We start from the raw sequence: 18,125 nt of genomic DNA on the forward strand, positions 1-18,125 counted from the left end.
TGTTCTGACATGTTTACTGAATCCGAAACTTATTTCCATGGGAAGTAAAATGTTCCTGGCAGCCCTGTTCACTGCATATGCATTAGAAACTGTAAACATATTTTGTCTCCAACATTCTCAAAGTCATGGAATTTAAATTTTAAACAAGATAACCTGTTTTTATAGGTTATTTCATGAGATGCAAGCATTTGTTTTACAGTTGAATAAGAGTTGTAATGTATGAAACAGTAATTCTAACACTAAGTTATTAGTTTTTACAAGACTACAACATTTGTAATCAAAACACAATTAATTATTCATGATATTTGTTCTCGCTTTGTCTGTTCAAATGCCCATGGAGAATAATTCTTGTCACTAGCCACTGAATGAATACCTGAATGCGAGTTTGATTGGGAAGCAGGTAGGCATTTTATATATTTATATGCATGTCCAGTCTTTTAAACAGATGTTCTGGAGGTTTGTGGATGAGTGCACCAATAACATCATTTTTATTTTTTGTCTCATTCTGAACGCATGCTCACAAAAGCACACCATCTGGACGCATTTATGCAAAATAAAAAAAATGTCTTCAGAATACAGATACACATTGAAAGAGTTTTATTTCTCTGATATTTACTTCACATTGGAAAAGCAATAACAGAATGCCATTAAAATAGTTTATTTATAATCTTGTTTATTCTGCTCCTAATAAATAACATGAAACTAAGCAGTAGACATAAAACAGACGAAACAGATGTGAAAGATTTCTAACTAAAATATCAACAAAAGCAGGTAGTTAAATGAATGGCATACCTCGTGAAAGTTTCTTTTTATTCAGGTGAATTTTTTTAATTAACTGAATACAACTTATAAGCTATCAAAGATTGCATTGCTGTCCTAGTGCTACTTTACTGATAAAGAATCATTCAGATTTATTCAGCACAGAATAGATAATTATCAATAAGGTTACTAAGAAACTAGGCAACTTAATGCAAACAACATTCTAGGATGTTTAAAGCCACTGGTAAAGAATAACTGTTTTTGACTGAAAGACAAATAAAGATTGTGACTGTCAGGAAAGACCAATTTGAATTACTTGTACATTTTCCCATACTTGTAAAGGAAAGTTAAGAGGCATTTTATCATTTCTAATTCTTGTTTTTCTAATTCAGAAAATATAAACAAAATATGACTAACAACAAATTAAAATGTCAACACGTCAGAGGTCAGAAGCTATAATGCTCCACAGCAGTAACAAAAATGTTGCTGAAGATATTTAATTTTTAAATTTTTAAGTAGAGTCTTGTTATGAATTTTCTGGAAAGATATGTACACACATAAACACACACACACACACACATAAACACACACACACACACAGTCTGTACATATGCACATAACATTCTGGTAGTAATTGTGGCTCTATCTTTTATGAAAAAAATTCACTTTTTTCCAGAGGAAAAGGATTCTTATATGTGCTTGCATATCAATTAGTGTCAAAACAATGTTTAATGACAATAAAAATTTGTTTAACTGCACAATTCTTTCTTTCTTCCTTTTATGCATAATCTACTGATCACAGGATTTTTGTTTGCATCCTTTCAATTTCTAAACCTCAGCAAGTAACAGAAACACAAAAGATGAAATTGTTACACTGAACATTACATTCTACAGTTCTATGTTTGCCTTAACATCATAATTCTTAGTTCTGATGCCACAAAGTTTGTTTTCCTATCTTTGTTCTGTCTTTGCCTGGACTGAACTGGCCTCTTCTCCATCTGCTACTCGTGAGCTGAAGAACTTGCAAGATCCACCTCCACGAATAGGGACTGAGCAGTTTTCACTGGTTGTAGCGATTTCCATTGCCATTCAGATGAGGGTTGTTTTCAGGCTGTATTATAATAATTAGTTTCATCTTCCTCTTCTTCTTCTACAACTGGAGTTTTGGGTGATCTCCCTGTCAACAAAAGTGAGGCAGTCTAGAATATAGCCATATTTAATTATAAAGCAATATTTGAAATCCTGAGGTTTGAAGAAACATTGCACATAGGAGTGGTTATATATTTCATGATGATCATGTCTGGGGGAAAGCTTTATGCATAGTAAAAAATATCAATTATAGCTAAGGCATCTTTATATGTTTCTGGCAATGTTTACAGACTTCTTGTCATGCAACCGAATGCATAATGTCATGCGTGAATGTATGATGGAAATATAATCAGTGCCTTCAGACCCAAGCTGTTATTTTTGGCTAATAATAATTACAATGATTTTTATGTGATGATCTAAAGCGATATATTAATAACTGTGTAAAATTTCAAAACTGTAGCTTTACTAAAAAATTTAACAGGTAGAAGACATTTAACAGTTACCCTGATTTGCATAAATTGCAGAATTTCGCGATCCTTCCGCGGGAGGTTGAGGTGGTTCAGACTGCATTCGCTTCGTGCGAAGCTCTATGTAGGTATGGTTATCTTTCTTTGAAGCTGTGGCGGCGTATGTAGGATCTGACGAAGGTGAAGAAAAGAAAATGCAGATAAAGGACTACGAACATTACTTCTACAAGTTATAATCAAAATAACATTAGTAATAATAGTCAAATCTTCCCATTACACAGCAGTCGCATTGCAATTTTTAAAAAAAGCAACAGAAGCAAAAAAAGACACTAGCAGACACCAACACACACACACAAACAAACACACACACATGTGTATGCACGCATAAACTCAAAAAAAGTGAAAAAGAGAGAGATTAAAAAACCCAGAGAAGTGATCTTTACAGACAAGTGAAAGGTCGCTGAATGTCCGAACGAGCTTTCCTCCTGATGTATCATTTTTAAATAAAAATCATTATAATTTGCTGATTCACTTTTTTTTTATCTTCTCGAGTATTTCTTTGCATCTCTTGTCACTGACTCACTGTCTATGGACTGACAATCTGACTCACTGACCGACACTTACACACTCGTTTTTTTTCCATCACTCACTCCGTACCTCTAGTGTGTAGGTCCATGTAGGCGTGGATCTCCACTTCTTGCAGTGCGGTGGAGGTGTAGTTGGGGTTGGACGAGGGCTTGTCGCTGCCACTGGACGAGGAACGCGCACTCGACCCTCCACTCTTGCTGTCGTTGCCTGCTGCCCCTGCCCCTGTGCCTGCACTGGAATCACTCTTTCTCGCTGCTTGCTTCTCAGCTGCAAAATATTCAAGTGCATCTTTTCTAAACCCTCTTTATTTTCTGTTCCTTGTGCTGTGTAGAAGTATTTAATTTCGGCATTTTATCCCTAAGTGGTAAACGCCTATGGACAAACAAATATTAGCAAATTAAGACATACTAAATGATTTTGTTTGAAATTACATTTATAAAACAAAATGGAGACAAACATTTTTCTTTCAATGTTAAAAATTAAAAACCGCCTTGACGAAGTGTTTGTTATTTGTTTGACACTTAATTTATTGGTTGATTGTGAAAGATTAAAATCACAAAGATGGGACAAATCACAAAGACAAACTACAAAATTATTGCTGGTGTTGTTGATTTACCTCGTCAGAGTCCAAAATAAGTCTGCAGATCATATGAAACAGACAATAAAATAGTGTAAAATTGGAAACTATTTTCTGAATGTCACGTATGTCTTACTGAAGACTTTACACACCAGAGTAAAACAAATGTAGATATTACAAGTAGTACAGGAAAACTGTCACTCACCTGCGATACTAGCAATGCTTTGAATGTTCACGTCACGTGATTCTGAAACAAATATCTTACGTTTATGAATGTCGCCTGATATTCACCAACAGCCAAGCCTACTACACATTTTTTCCTGGGTTAGAAGAATATCATATATCTATAGTGTAAATACGGGAAGATAAATTAAATTCTTCTGATATTGATGAGAGATGTATGAAATGTATTTATTACTCTCTATACTATAATATTGTAAAGATAAGATAAACGCCGAGAACTGTGAACAAACAAAGTTGAAGCTACGTACTTCTGCACTTGACAACGACGATAATGATGATGATAATTAGGACAAATCCACCACCAGCTCCACCGCCAATAATGATAATAAAACTGGTACTTGAATCGGTGTGGATTTTGCTGTCACCTGAAAATAGATAGCAACTACTTTGTAAGAAAAACTACTAGAGTATCTTTCACTTTCAGTGTGTGGTATTCTCTTTTTTATCTTTCCACCCTATCCTTAACAGGAAAATAATATTTTCAAAATACTGCAGAAAAAATATTAAGCAAATATTTATATAAGTGTTATTTTAACGCAAATAGTGTTAATTGCTAGCGAGAAAAACTACAATTATTTTCTACAACACAAAGATATTAGGTTACACTAATGACCGAACAACTTTACTTTTCTTCCTATTTACGTTAGTTGATTTATATACTTCAAAAGTTGTTTTAGTGGTTTTGGAGAGGAAAAAATTATTTAGTAATAAACTTTTAAGGCCAAAAGTTCTGCGTCCTCTATTAAATACCATAAGCTAATTACAATAGCTGTCTAACCTTCTAAAACATTAATTATTTTAGTCAATCGTGAGATCACTCATAATTAAACTCTTATTACGTACTGTCAGTTAGTACCACTAGTCATAATGTACCTAAGCAATAAAGACGAAGGACTAGAAACATAATTGTCAGCTGCTAGTAGTAAACATCTGGAAGAATGGCTGAGTCAATCATGATTATAACAAAATAAAAACACATAGTAAACAATATTGCAGCAATGATCTGGCATGCCTCTGCTACGTTCACGGCTTAGATTGTTGACATCGATCCTTTTCGGAGTTTCGGTGTTTATTATTGAAAAAACAACAGAGGCCATTCGAGAACCATCGTAGTTTATTAACAATAAACATGTCAAGTTTTCTACAAACAATACATCTTTCCAACCACGCATAAAGTAAATACAAATGGTTAATATATTAAACAGTTTACATTCGATTTTTAATGTTTATTAGCTTGATTAGCTTTGTTTAGTTCTTGTTAGCTTTTGTTTAATGCAGCTGGATTGAAAAAATATCGGTTTTTAATTCTTGCGATTTTTAAACTATAAAAATCAGTTTGATTACTTTTGTTTAAGCACCTGAATTTAAAAAAATCTTTCTGGGAACTTTTGCAATTTAGTTTTAGCTTTTTAAAGAGAAAAGAAATTTGATGCATAATTTCAACAAGAAATTTTAGAAAATAATTAATATAAAAAATAAATAAATAAATAAAAATAAAATAACAGAATGTAAATAGTTAAACAAAGTCTTAGTCAAATTTATAAAATAGAATTTTTTAGACAAATTTTGAGAAATAAAATGTTATGAAATTTGCTTTTTATTTCCTAAGTCTAGTTCCAGTTAAGTGTTATTCCAATTAGGATTTAGTGAAAAGATAGCTCCATACATTAGTCGACAAAAATTAGACTGTCTTTGGAATTATTTAAAAAATGCAAATTGCTGTATGAGTAATCAACTCCGTTGTAAAAGCTACCAATGTCCAATTAATTTAATTACAGATTAGTCTACATGATGAGTTAATGTTAGGTCTTCAAAGTTTGTTTATGTATCAGTTGTCAGGCCTGATGTCAAGGTTTGGCCATTGATCATTTCCTTTTTCATCATCTGTTGACAAAAACAAAACTGAGCTTAGGAGTGAAAATAAATAAACAACTACACATTTTAGTAAACATTTTAAACGTAAATGCATAAACATTCAATTAAGGAATAATAATATACACCAAGCAGTTCAAAAAAGAGAGATAATAAGCATTTCAAAAAGCATAGTAAGTACAGATGATACACTGGGGAAATGAATAGAGACAAGCTAATAACAGGCTAGAAAATCTAATTTTTCTTGATGTCGCCCAAAGAAGTTGCTCCAATCCTTGTTTCCTGGAGGTCCAGTCTTCTGTCTTCCAAACAGTAGTAACTTCTGTAAACAACTGAGAGTAAGACAAACAGAAGATTCCATTTTAAGAATCACAACAATACAGTAAATTGTCTTCCTCGAGTTTAATATTTTAATTAAAAAAAAGAAAAATTGCTTAAGATGCAGAGGTATGTAAAAAATTCTATTCAATGAAACAGAACTTTTTAAATGAATATCTAATAAAGTTAAAGTTTAGTAAAATTATAACACTTTGTTGATTTTTTTCTTCATTAAAATTAAAATTAAAAAGTTCTGTCTAGAAAATGTGAAAGTTGAGTCCAGTTGGGTCTAACAAACCCTTTAGACATAGCTTTTACACTTAAATAATAAATGTTTTCAATACGCTATGAGTCAGTGTCTTCTTGTCTTCATCTGACCATCCCTGAGTCCATCAGGTCTTTGGTGTTCTGGCACACACTTCAACATTTCTGCACAAAAATACCCAAAAGGTTGAAGTGTGTATCTGCGCACATCTGAAGCCTCATTTTAATTTCATTTGTGGAGAATTAGGTGCACCTGATATACTAATGCCTATCCAGGTTTTGAATGTCAATCTTAATTTATATCACTTTTTAATCTTTCATCTGGTCTATGGTCATTTTAAAGGAAGACTACTATAAGGATGTGAAAGGTCAGACAATAGAGAGTTATCTTGTAGTTGGAGAAAAGAGTTCCTACCAGGTGCTGCAGCTTAACTCAGAATATTGCCCCTAGGTCAACTGTTAATACCAGCTGGACAAAGGATTGAGAGTGTTTATTTGAAAGAAGGACCAGTAGAGGAACTCATTGCCAGATCGTGTCCTAGTCTGTTCTTTATATGATATTTCCTCGTGGAACACTACCACAAGGCAGTGTATACCATACCAGACTTAAGTTGGGACTTAGTAAGGGCTTATCCCTACTTTGTTTGATACTAAGTTCACGATGAGGCTTCGAAAAATCCCAGATCGTGCCATCCTCTGTGCATTCTAATCTTCCTGGTTTGGACCTACAATTACTAATGGGTTAATTGAAATTGTTGAAAGATTCCGGCTGAGGTAGTAGGGTTCGGCATACTTTCTACAATACCACCACGTGATAGTATCATGTTCTGTTCCCTTTAATGTATTTTGTGCCTTCTACCTTGAGGCATGTAAAGGTTTCTCTTGTTTCTCCGTTACAATTCCCATGTTGTCTAGACTAATACTGAGAAAAAAAAAGAAAGGATAGCATTGGCTAGTTGGGTTTATCGCTAGGTGAAAACAGGAAATGTACTAAAAAAACCAAAAATAATCTGTCTGTCTGTCTGTCTCTCTGTCTCTCTGTCTCTCTGTCTCTCTGTCTGTCTACATCTATATCTAGAAGACCATAGTCTCATTTTTACTTCCTTTTAACAAGAGAAGCTAACTTGTCCTATAAAGGGTTTCCTGGTCTTTCTCTCTTAACACTTCAAGTGTTTTGATAGAAATATTTCCTTAATTAAATCTCTCCATAACCTATTATCTGACTAAACTTGCGGATTTGCCCCTCTCAGAGAATGGTTATACTGTCATCCTTAAGGAAATAATGACAACAAGGACCTGCTCATGTTGATCTTGTGAAAGGTTTACGCCCATGGACACATTTAATTTACCAGATAAGCCTATACACACATGCTACTTCTCACACCACCATCGAGGAAACTGAAACTGCTTGAACAATGTTTCCTTACTTTAATCAACAATCCTCTCAGACCTTTATGTGCGTGCATCTGTATCATAGTTTACAACCATCTGTATCCCAGCTTCAAAGTTTCCTGTTATCGTCAAGACCTATAAACAGACTATTATGTGGTGGTGTGAACGCCATACAAAGACATAACCCAACCCACTTAACGCAGTCACCTGGATAGTAGGAAAGACAGTACAGAGATATATGAGTACCTATTCAAAAGGACATAAATATTTAAACTTTAACTTATTGTACTTATTGTTGTTTTTAACATTTCAGCTATTTATAAAAGCACGATGTCGTCACCCTCTTTCTTATTCGCTTAGTGGTTCAAAGGTTGAGATACTAGCGAGTACACTTTTTTCCCAATGGTCTGGTAAAGCTTAGTTAAAAAGACTAAATCCCTAAACTTTAGTGGAGCATGATTACTATTTTCTAAACATCATCATCATCATCATCATCATCATCATCATCATCATCATCATCATCATCATCATCATCATCATCATCCATCATCATCTTTTTTCCCCAGGTTCAAACCAATAAGAAAAAGTCTCACTGCGATGGACACAAGTTTTCTTGTCATAATCGACATGAACTCAAACAAGAGGACGCAACAGCAGCGAAGACATAAAGACTCTGATATCTTATTCTTTAGTAAATCCATTGTTATAAAGATATAAAAATGAAGCCTGTGAAAGGTAAAACACGCAGGTAAGTGACCTGCTGTACGCTTTCTACCTACCTCTTTCGCCTCGTCACAGTCAGGACCGTCCACGCCTGTCACGACATCGTTGACCAGATGTTTCTTTGCTGAATGGCTGTCGGCTCGTGTGCAGTGCAGAAGGTCAGAGTGCGAAGCAATTTCTTGGCCGAAGACAAGAGGAGGGTCTATTAGCCTGCTTCCTCCTCGCCAGGTTTTATGGCGACAAAGTTCGTCAAGAGCGGGATGCTCGGTAGAGAGGGAGGTGGGTGGTGTGGACTACACTCCTCTGGACTTTGGGGATGCGGCGCTCACACTGTCCTCCGGAAGTTTGGCTTCCTTAAACTTATATATCATTAGTGTATATTTGACTTTCGCTAGGGTTAAAGGTCTTCCTCTTGGCCACACAAGATTTTCGATAGCGCCATCTTCGATACAATGCTTCCTTGTTGTAATTTTTGGTTTCTTTTGCAGTCATCGCTGTCATCTATGGACCATTGCCCTTATATGTACCAATGTTTGAAAACGTTTATTTATATTTATTGTTTATTTTTATTTATTTTTTCAGCCTCGATTCAATAGATGAGTTATTGTGTGAGCTAGTGCACTGGATCTTACAGAATAAATCATGCACTTTATTTATCTGTTGACATTATTCTCATGATGATACTAATCATTGTCAAGGTATTGTCAATAAGAGTCGCATCGATATCACTTTCGCAATTTTTTTCCGTCCCTAACTTTCAGAAAAGAGGACATCCAAGTGGCTATGGCTTCAAAACTGTGAGGTTCCCCAATTTGATATCTTTGTGGCTCAGCAGTTCTTCCTGTGAATCCTGTTTTCAGAAATCTCAGGGAAATGTAATTCAAAAAGAGGGAGAAGAGACGGGTATTTCTGTGACAAAAAAATCTGGTCTCGAGAAAAATAGTGTCTAATACTTTACCCTGTCCATGACTACAAGCTAAGAAAGTTACAGGACGTCTTTGTACCAATAGCAAAACAAGGATGATTATCTCAACAGTGATAAGAAGAAGCACAGGTTAAGTTTTCAATATATTTCATTCTCGAGTCTACCTGAAAGTTGTTATTTCTCAAAGATACTATATTGTTCATATTCATACTATATCCAGCTAGAGAGACCATAACCTAGGAACTGAAATATGTAGCTGGAATAGCTGAGGGTGAACCTTAGAAACCAGCTAAGCACGCGTTAAGTACAAGCTTTGGTGCTAATATCCGATTACAATGATTCTATCCCTGGCTCAAGTAATTACAGTGCTCGACTTGCTCGACACGAGTGAAGACTGCCGCCAGATCGAGGCTTACCATCACAGTCATATGGGTACCTAGTTAATTAGGGAACAGGACAGGAAAGGCAGGTGGCAGAAGGAGGTTAAGATATGCCAGATCCGAAGTGTCCCAAACAAATTGAACTAAACACTCTTTGACCCACCATATGCAGATTAGGGACATGGGATCATTTAAGATAAACACCTATAAAAACAGTCTTTATTCTTTCTTCCTCTTCCTTCCTCATGGAAGTCCTTTTCAGGTTAAGACCTTTCTTACTTTCTTTTTCACTTTCTGTGGTGCACTGGAGCTGTTTACGAATCTATATGGGGACCTTCCTCCTGTGTCTCAGTGACCTTTTCTGTCGGTCACACCAACAGTCAAGCCCCAGTAATAAAAACTACGCACTGAGCTACCGCGGGCAAAGAAATCCTTCTTTCACTAAGAATAATGAAGTCCTCGCATCCTTCGATGCAGCTGCATGTCCGGAAGTTCACAATCGGAAGTCACATTCAGATTGCCTGCACTTTGAGGTCAACAAGGTTTCGATGGCAGGTCATCCAGTTTCTGCGAACAAAGGTTTGATTGTCCAGGGAGGATGGGAGGCTGGTGTTTAAGAGAAAGGATTTTGATAGTTATTTTCCTGTTTGTGAGCAAGTGGATATTGAAACAGAGTTTCGAGCAGGAAACTGATAATAATATTTTGGTACATTATTAAACGCATGTTATTTGTGTATATGTGTATGTGCATATGCATACATGCGTTTGCAAGTTAGATGATAATAATTTTCAATGTTGAGACATCGCACATGTGTATAAAGAAAATGATAATGAAAATGTATTTACTTTTGGTAGATTGGAGCTTCTGTCTTGGGTGCACAGTTTCTTCACAACCATGTTTAATCTTCACCATCTTCACCATGTTTAAATATGTTGCACTTCCACCAGTTAAGTATTTTTTACTGATAATGAGTAAAATGAGATGAGTATCGGTCACTGCTAATTATTTTGCTGTGCCCCTCTTGTTCAGATTTTGTAATTCGTAGTTCGAAAGAATCGCCTAATATTTTCCATCCTTTGATACTCTTTAACAAATCCAAAATCATATTGGCAGAGCACAGGATAACACTATCAACCCAAATCGATTGTATTATGACTTTATTATTCTGACTAAAGCAAGTCTGCTCCTGAACAGCAACATCTTCATGTTCAATCTAAGTAAAATTCTTGAATTGACAATAACAACTCTTATCACATTTTCCTAAAGAAAATGTTGTATATCATTTTTCTCTTTACGTTTGTATGCAGTGTTTGAATAACTACCTCTGTCTATGTATCAAGGAAGTTACTTCTATCAAAGAACACATTAAATAGATATTAAGAAGGTTATAATTCTATGTAATGAGTGTTTAAACAACATTCAGTGACCTGAGCTGAACAGTTTGTTAGAACTTTTAACACAGAAGGTAATTGTCCAGACAGGGTTGGGTGGTAGAGGTTGTAAGGGAAGAAGACTGAATATTTTCCTGCTGGGGAGCATCCAACCTCAAGCATCTGCATTAAAACAGAGTTTCAAGTCTGAAAATGATAGAAAATTCTAGGTACACATTTCTGTAGTGCTTATAAGTTTGTATACATGTGTGTTTTTGTATATACGTATGTGCGCATGTCTGGTGGTTGCAATGTCACAATGCTGAAAATATGTTAATGTGTTGACTTGTGAATAAATATAAAAGATGTGATGGAGAGACAGAAAAGAAGTGTCTGAGAGAGAAAGAAAGAAAAATCAACACCATGTTTAAAATCCATCTAAACATCACATGTAGTTCCTAACTGGAGTCCAGTCGCAGACATCCGCAAATCCATTTGTAACATATAAGCAGCCTAGCTTACTCTTTAGCCACAGCTATGTAGCTAACGACTCACACAGCTACAGGCAGTGAATTTCGGAGTTATCACTAAAGATGGAGTATTGAATATGTTTTTTATTAGCCGAATTTGAATTCTGTAGAAAACCATCTTGGGATCAATAACCAATAAATAAGTATGCATGAACAGTCATCAGAGGAAGAGAGAGCTAGAGAGAAAGGAGAAGTATATATAGAGAGTATGTGTGTAAGAGAAGATAAAGAGAAGGAAGGAGAGATTGAGTGAAATAGTGTCTGCTGGACGAGTTTTAATATGTGTTACATTTTTTAAGAGCATCGGACGCTATTGTCTTAGACTCATGTTTAAATGTGCATGCAAGGCTCTGGGTTTTATATCTAATTGAATCTTAAATGCTTGTAGTATGTCCATAATCGTTGGCAATTGTAAAAAAATGTTTAAAGTGTTAAACATGGGTAATATTAATCAAATAAATGTTTTGTAGCAGTCTCTTTCGCCAAGAAAAAGTGGATAAGGTATGCGTGACCAATAAGAAAAGGCTTCTTCAGATTAAGTGTAAAAAAAAGCAACCAAATCGTTATAGTTTTTCGAAGAAATTTATTTGACAGACAGTTAACATCCTGTTGGCAGACACAAGCTAGATGGTTATCCTAAAGCAATCAGCTAAAACTATCTTAAGTCATCAGCAGCTTAGCTGAGTGCTATACCTTAGCCATGTAGCTAGCGCCTGTTACAATACAAAACAGTGCACACTAACTAAAATAACACATCTATATTAGCACATTGAATTGGTATTTGATGAAAACAATAGCATTTGTTAGAAAATGATTCTACGTTTATGTTTGTGTGTGTGTGTGTGTGCGCGTATGTGTGTATAGGCGAAGGGTGTCTGTGTGCATGTCAAAAAAAGGAAAAAAAATTGCTACTATTAAAAAAATAAAGTGTTTGAGAAGAATTACACGAGTTAATATATAGCATACGTAGTTGTATAAATATAATAAAGTACATTTTAACAGAAATATCATAGTAATTCTTTCACTCACTCAATTATTCACTCGCTTGCTCCCCACTCACTCACTACAGCTGCTCAATATGTTTGTAAAATATAAAATTCTCATCTATTTCTTTCAGACATATTTCCTTGAAGAAATACTTATCAAGCATCCTCCGCATTACCTCCTAAGGTCGTGAAATTATTTCACCCAACTCCTCTCCGCCTTCCTCATCTCGGACAGTCCACCTACCTTCATTTTCAACTGACATCTCAAGTCCAGTTAATATGTTCTTCTAACACACCTCACAATTACAATATTTTGTCGGCAATAAATTATGTTCACGTGATCATGTTTCCACTCTAGCTTTCTACTCACAACTCACTTTAGTGGTATGTGAAGCAGTTTTTTAATCTCTTTCTTCGTTTCTTCCACATTACTGGCTTTGTCACAGGAAATGTTCCAGCTTTTCCAACCAGCAGCAAAGATAGAATAGTGTTTATGTTTATTTGTCTAGAAAAATTCCACCGCGCCACTGGGGTAGTTCAAGCAGTGTTGTAATAACTGACTTCATCCCCTTCGATGACTTGAGACAGCTGACCTGTAAACAAACATTCTGATGTTAAGTGAGGAAAACAAAATTTTTATTGTAGAAAGCTTTTTGTCATTAATCTTTCTTAATTATATTGGGTGTCAGCGATACCACCATACAGTTGACATCTATAACAGAATAAAAGAAACAATGAAATATAATGAAAAAAGTAATTCTATGTTATAACCCGACATAACAACAAACATTTCTAACATTATATAAATGCGAAAGTGATTTGTGACAGAAAATGTTACCTTGATTTGCATACGCCTCCTCTGGGGGTGTGCCTTTTTCAGGAGGGGGTGGTGTTTCATAACCTTCACCGTTTACTGTTTCCTTATCGGGAGGAGGTGGTGCATCGGTGCCTTGTAGACCTTCTCTTGTTTGGTATGGTGTGTCATAAATGTCAGAATTCTGCACTTCTACTATGGGAGGATTGGGTGTCTCTTGCTGAGCTTTGCTCGTCCGCAGCTTCAAGTACGAATGGCTTTCTTTCCTGGGTGTGGGTGTGGTATAACCGGAAGCTGAAAAAAAGTGCATATCCCAATTTGATTAGCTTATATCCCTCCCTTATTCCTTATTATTTTCTTATTTATTTAATTATTTTCTTGAAATAAAGCTGAACTTCAACTGTGATCAGTTTATGATATAAAATGTATTAGTTAACCTGTATTCTTACAAACCGACAAGATTTAACGCAAAAACAATTTTTTTTATTATTTTACTCATATCCGTTACCTACTTTTCTTTCTTTTTTCCTCATTTACACACTCTTCACTCACTTTTGATAGGTAAGTTCTTGTAGGTGTGAAGCTCGACTTGTTGCATGGCTGTGGAGTCATAATTAGGATGCGACGGCGTCTTGTCACTTCCAGATGACGACGAGCGAGTACTGGAGCTCTCAGTTACGCTTCCGACTCCTGCCTCTGGCGCATGCGTACTTCCTCCGGACTCACTTTTCTTTCTGACTTGCCGTACGCCTGTTGCCTCTGAAACACCACAAACATTATTGAAAAAATTTTGAAAGTTCTGTTTGTGTCTGCTTCTTCAAGTAATTTTTTTTTGCGAATAACATTCGCATGTGCAGTACATGCAAGTTCAAAAATTCTCAAAATTTAAGAACAATCTGAATCTGTTAAAAGTTTGGGTGACAGGAATTTAAATAGCTTAGAACCACTAATATTTACTTGCTTTACTAGAAGATTTGGGACCACTGAATAATTAATTCCTATTGCTTTTAAGATTGGATGACCTACTTATAACAACAACATAATGGAAAAATAAATAAAGCAAAACAGGAAAAAATTGTTGACCTTCGTTTGCATTGTTCTCTTCGTTGACCCGAACGTTTTCCTCCCGATTTCCTGAAATATTAATTAAATCCGTCAGCTCACTCACTTTCATACAAACAATTGATTATTTTGTTGTCTATTTACGTTAAGGTTGCTTTTTTCTTGCAGACTAGAACTTCATGAAAGTATTTAGATGCTAACTTCAACAAGCAGCGATCATTCTAGAATAACATACATAAGAATGTCAGTAAAACATTAGGTTACATTGTCACGTGACCCATAATGCAATACGTCACTTGCCTTCATTCCCAGTGGTCGACTCGACCTTCCGCACCTTCACACTTCGTGATCCTGAAACAATCAGCATGTCACATTAAAAAGAAGTTACATTCTTATTTATAAACTTAGAACTGATATTATTGTTAGTCTCAGATTTATGCTAATTCCGTTTTTATCTAAATACACCTTCATGAAACTTCTAGAGTATTTGAAGGCATAAACTACATGAAGATGCTAAGAAAATAAACATTGAAAGACTACTTACTATTCTTTATCTTGATGACGATGATGATGATACAAGGAATGATGATCAAGACCAAGCCTCCTGCCCCAGCGCCAGCTATTATAAGGACATTACTGCCGTTGGACCCATTGCTGCTCTTATTGTCGCCTGCCAACAGATGATGATTTTTGTTTTGGGAATTTGACTGGTCATCCCTCCCTTGTCCGCTTTCCCCGATTCTTTCAGTAACTCCTCTTGCTACATCTGTACCGAGCGAAGATTCAGTCTGTGAAAACTAAGGTAACTGAACTGAAACCTGGAGCCGTTAAGGCAGGTGTCATATAGATCAACATTTTCAACTATATTGATAAGCTTAATCATGTTCTTTCTCTATACACAGACTTTTAATTTTATTTTAATTTTTTAAAGTTTATTGCTGTCGAACTACCCTTTATATTCTTATTTAATGGTCTGAGGTCGATTACCTACATTAGTTTGTTTATATGCAGACTGTGACACAGGTTAACCGATATTTTATCGTATTTCTAATTTTAAATCGCAATATTTTGCCTGGATACCATAAGTTGGATGCAGACCAAGATACAAAAAAACCTTGTTACTTAAACCACTACATAATATTACAGTCATAGGGCAAAATAAATGCAACCAATCGTAGCAAATCTGGCATATGATAAAATATTTATTTAATTAAATTATTACTAAGTAATTATCTAGTTTTAATTAACTTCTAAAGAAGGTAATGCAGCAGTACGGTCGGCAAGCCTCCATGGTACAAATGTCTTTACCTTCTGTAATTCTATTGCCTGTTACTGAGTTTCTCTTTATAGCCAAAATCCATAACAGACACCATTAAAATGTGGTAGCTTTTATTGGCTGTCAACAAGTAAACATCATATAACAACCGTACTTTACAATTTTCAACACTTCTTGATATTCTATGCGAAAACAAATCATAAAATTAAACTCACAGAAGTTTCCTGAAAGACAGACAAGTGTCTTACATGAAATCGAGAAAACGGATTTGCCTTAAACCTTAAAAAATTCAAAATATCTTCGAAACCTTTCACAACAATGAATAAACCAAGAACCAATATTATTTTATTGATGATGTCAAACAACAGGCAAGCAACACAGAAACAGAAATTCAATATCAAACTAAGACATAACAATTACAGCTTCTGTAAATTAGGCCTTAAATAAAATATTTCGTTAAATTAAAATAATCTCTTGATAGCTGCTTTCCCTTTTCAGATCTGAAGCAAAAAAGCAGAAATAAAGACGAAACATAACAACAAATACAACAAAAAACACAAGTTAATTTAATTAATAGAGAAACATCTTACAAGTTATTTTACATAAATTATCTAGATGAAACCAAGTAAAAACAGAGTTAGAGAAAATTAAATAATTTTTTTTGGCATTAGTAAACACCCGGACTACAAAACATTATGTGATGTTAGACGAATTCTTTTATTTTTATTTTTATTTATTTTCTTTTTTTGAGACAAACCATTTTACTATAAGAACATGGTTCTCTTTCTTGCAATATATTTAAATATATTTAAATTATTTTTTTCTTGCCTATGAAATTATAATACCATTAGCAGCAATATGTTTGTTAAAGTACAAACTACAGATGGTTTTATTAAACTAAACAGATAAGACAAGCATAACACACAACCACTCAAGTATTCTAAAGCATATCCATGCACTCACATACACATACACTCCTTCAATGAAAAATATGTATGCTTTCTCTCTCTCCTTTTAGGCATACGACCAAAGACATCACTCAAAGAAAAAGTTCCTGTGAACCAGAGATGTCCTCCTTCAGTCTGATGAAGTGTTCACTTGTCTGAACCCTTGCTGCACAAAATCAGTAAGAGGGAAGAGGACAGCTGTAGTCATCTACCTGCTGCTCAAAGCTCTTTTATAATGTTTAAAATAATGCCGCTACCCTAAAATTAATTCAAAATCTTGTGTAATGAAATTTGTAAAGTTTATTATATTTATAGTTTAGATAAGATACTGAACAAGATGTCGTCATGAGTTGGGCTTTATTGAGGAAATCATTGTGGTACCCTACATACAAGACCCACAGAATTAGTGATAAGTAGGACTGAAAGTGAAGTCGACCTCCCAATAGCAGGTGCAGACTTTGGAGATAAGCAGATAACTCAGAGGTCCTACTTTTTAAATCCATGTCAACACTAGATATTCAGGAAGGTACCATGGGTCCGGAACATAAAAGGAGGATAAAGAAACCTCTAACAAACAACCTAGTTTCTTGTCATCCTAAAGCCTTAGAACTAGCAAATCTCATTAGCTTAATTAAGATTATCTCATTATATCGCCAGGTGGTGGACACTTCCATTAGCTAAGCATGTTAATCTCGGAAGTCTTAATGAGATTAAGATTAAGTCAGAGCAAACAAGTTCCGAACAGGTGGCAAGTTGGAGATGCATACTACCATAAAGTCATCTGAATGAACGAAACAAGACTTGGTGCTCAAGTCCCTTGTCCTACCTAAGTCATGATTACTCTTAATAAATGAAACATTTTAATATTCTTCTTTTAAAAAATAAAGTAGGATGATGCCTATCTGAAAACATATTCTAACATGTTTGTAAGCAAAATATAATTTTCTGAAAGAGAACCGAAGAGGTAAAGAAAGAAGAAGAAAAGAAAAATCAATGGAGTCCTTGATGGATAGTAGTTAAGATGTACGATGGTTACGTGGGATAATACGTGGAAGATACCTTGATTGACAATAAATATCATTACGATAGACATGATAAAAATGATATATCATTATTATCCAGAAGAATCTGAATACAATTTATAAATGTTTTCGTGAAGAAATGTGGACATTTGTGACAGCAATTAAAACTATTAACCTATTTGTAATGTAGCAAGATCTCAAATCAGCCTGAGTGCACACAGTACTTACCTTTCGAGCCAAGGCAGCGGCTGCAGGTGCACAAGGGTGAGACCTTTCGTGACCCCGGAGCAGAGACTGATGCTCACCCGCCTGCTGCCCATTTATACGATGCGACCACACAGCTTACAAAGAGTCGACATGGACCTTCGTGTCGCATAGTTTCGATATACCCCATGACTTAAGTAATAACTCATATATCAATAGAAACAGTTGAGTGGATGAGCTTAGAACCAGCGACTTTTGAAATCGAAACTTGGGAGATTGCTCTTAAGTGATCGGAACTGTACACAGGGGTTCCGCG

The 18,125-nt window shown here is 35.2% G+C and overlaps 1 protein-coding gene and 1 long non-coding RNA gene across 2 annotated transcripts; both read right to left on the minus strand.

Moving 5' to 3' along the window:
- Positions 1 to 574: 574 nt before the first annotated feature.
- LOC112568473 lies at positions 575 to 8,143 on the minus strand. The gene is made up of 6 exons (XR_003100106.1): positions 6,258 to 8,143; positions 3,972 to 5,927; positions 3,686 to 3,727; positions 2,973 to 3,170; positions 2,352 to 2,486; positions 575 to 1,936 (listed from the first exon to the last, which is right to left on the minus strand). It is a non-coding gene; the product is annotated as an uncharacterized LOC112568473 (long non-coding RNA).
- Positions 8,144 to 12,064: 3,921 nt separating this feature from the next.
- On the minus strand, positions 12,065 to 17,925 carry LOC112567555. Its single transcript, XM_025244251.1, has 7 exons — positions 17,911 to 17,925; positions 14,905 to 15,148; positions 14,661 to 14,711; positions 14,382 to 14,432; positions 13,851 to 14,057; positions 13,323 to 13,592; positions 12,065 to 13,077 (listed from the first exon to the last, which is right to left on the minus strand). Exons 1-7 carry the CDS (start codon positions 17,923 to 17,925, stop codon positions 13,022 to 13,024), a joined length of 894 nt encoding a protein of 297 aa, XP_025100036.1. The 3' UTR covers positions 12,065 to 13,021.
- Between the last annotated feature and the right edge of the window lie 200 nt (positions 17,926 to 18,125).

The sequence above is a fragment of the Pomacea canaliculata genome, linkage group LG7 (genome assembly GCF_003073045.1).
Source record: "Pomacea canaliculata isolate SZHN2017 linkage group LG7, ASM307304v1, whole genome shotgun sequence".
Lineage (NCBI taxonomy): Eukaryota > Metazoa > Mollusca > Gastropoda > Architaenioglossa > Ampullariidae > Pomacea > Pomacea canaliculata.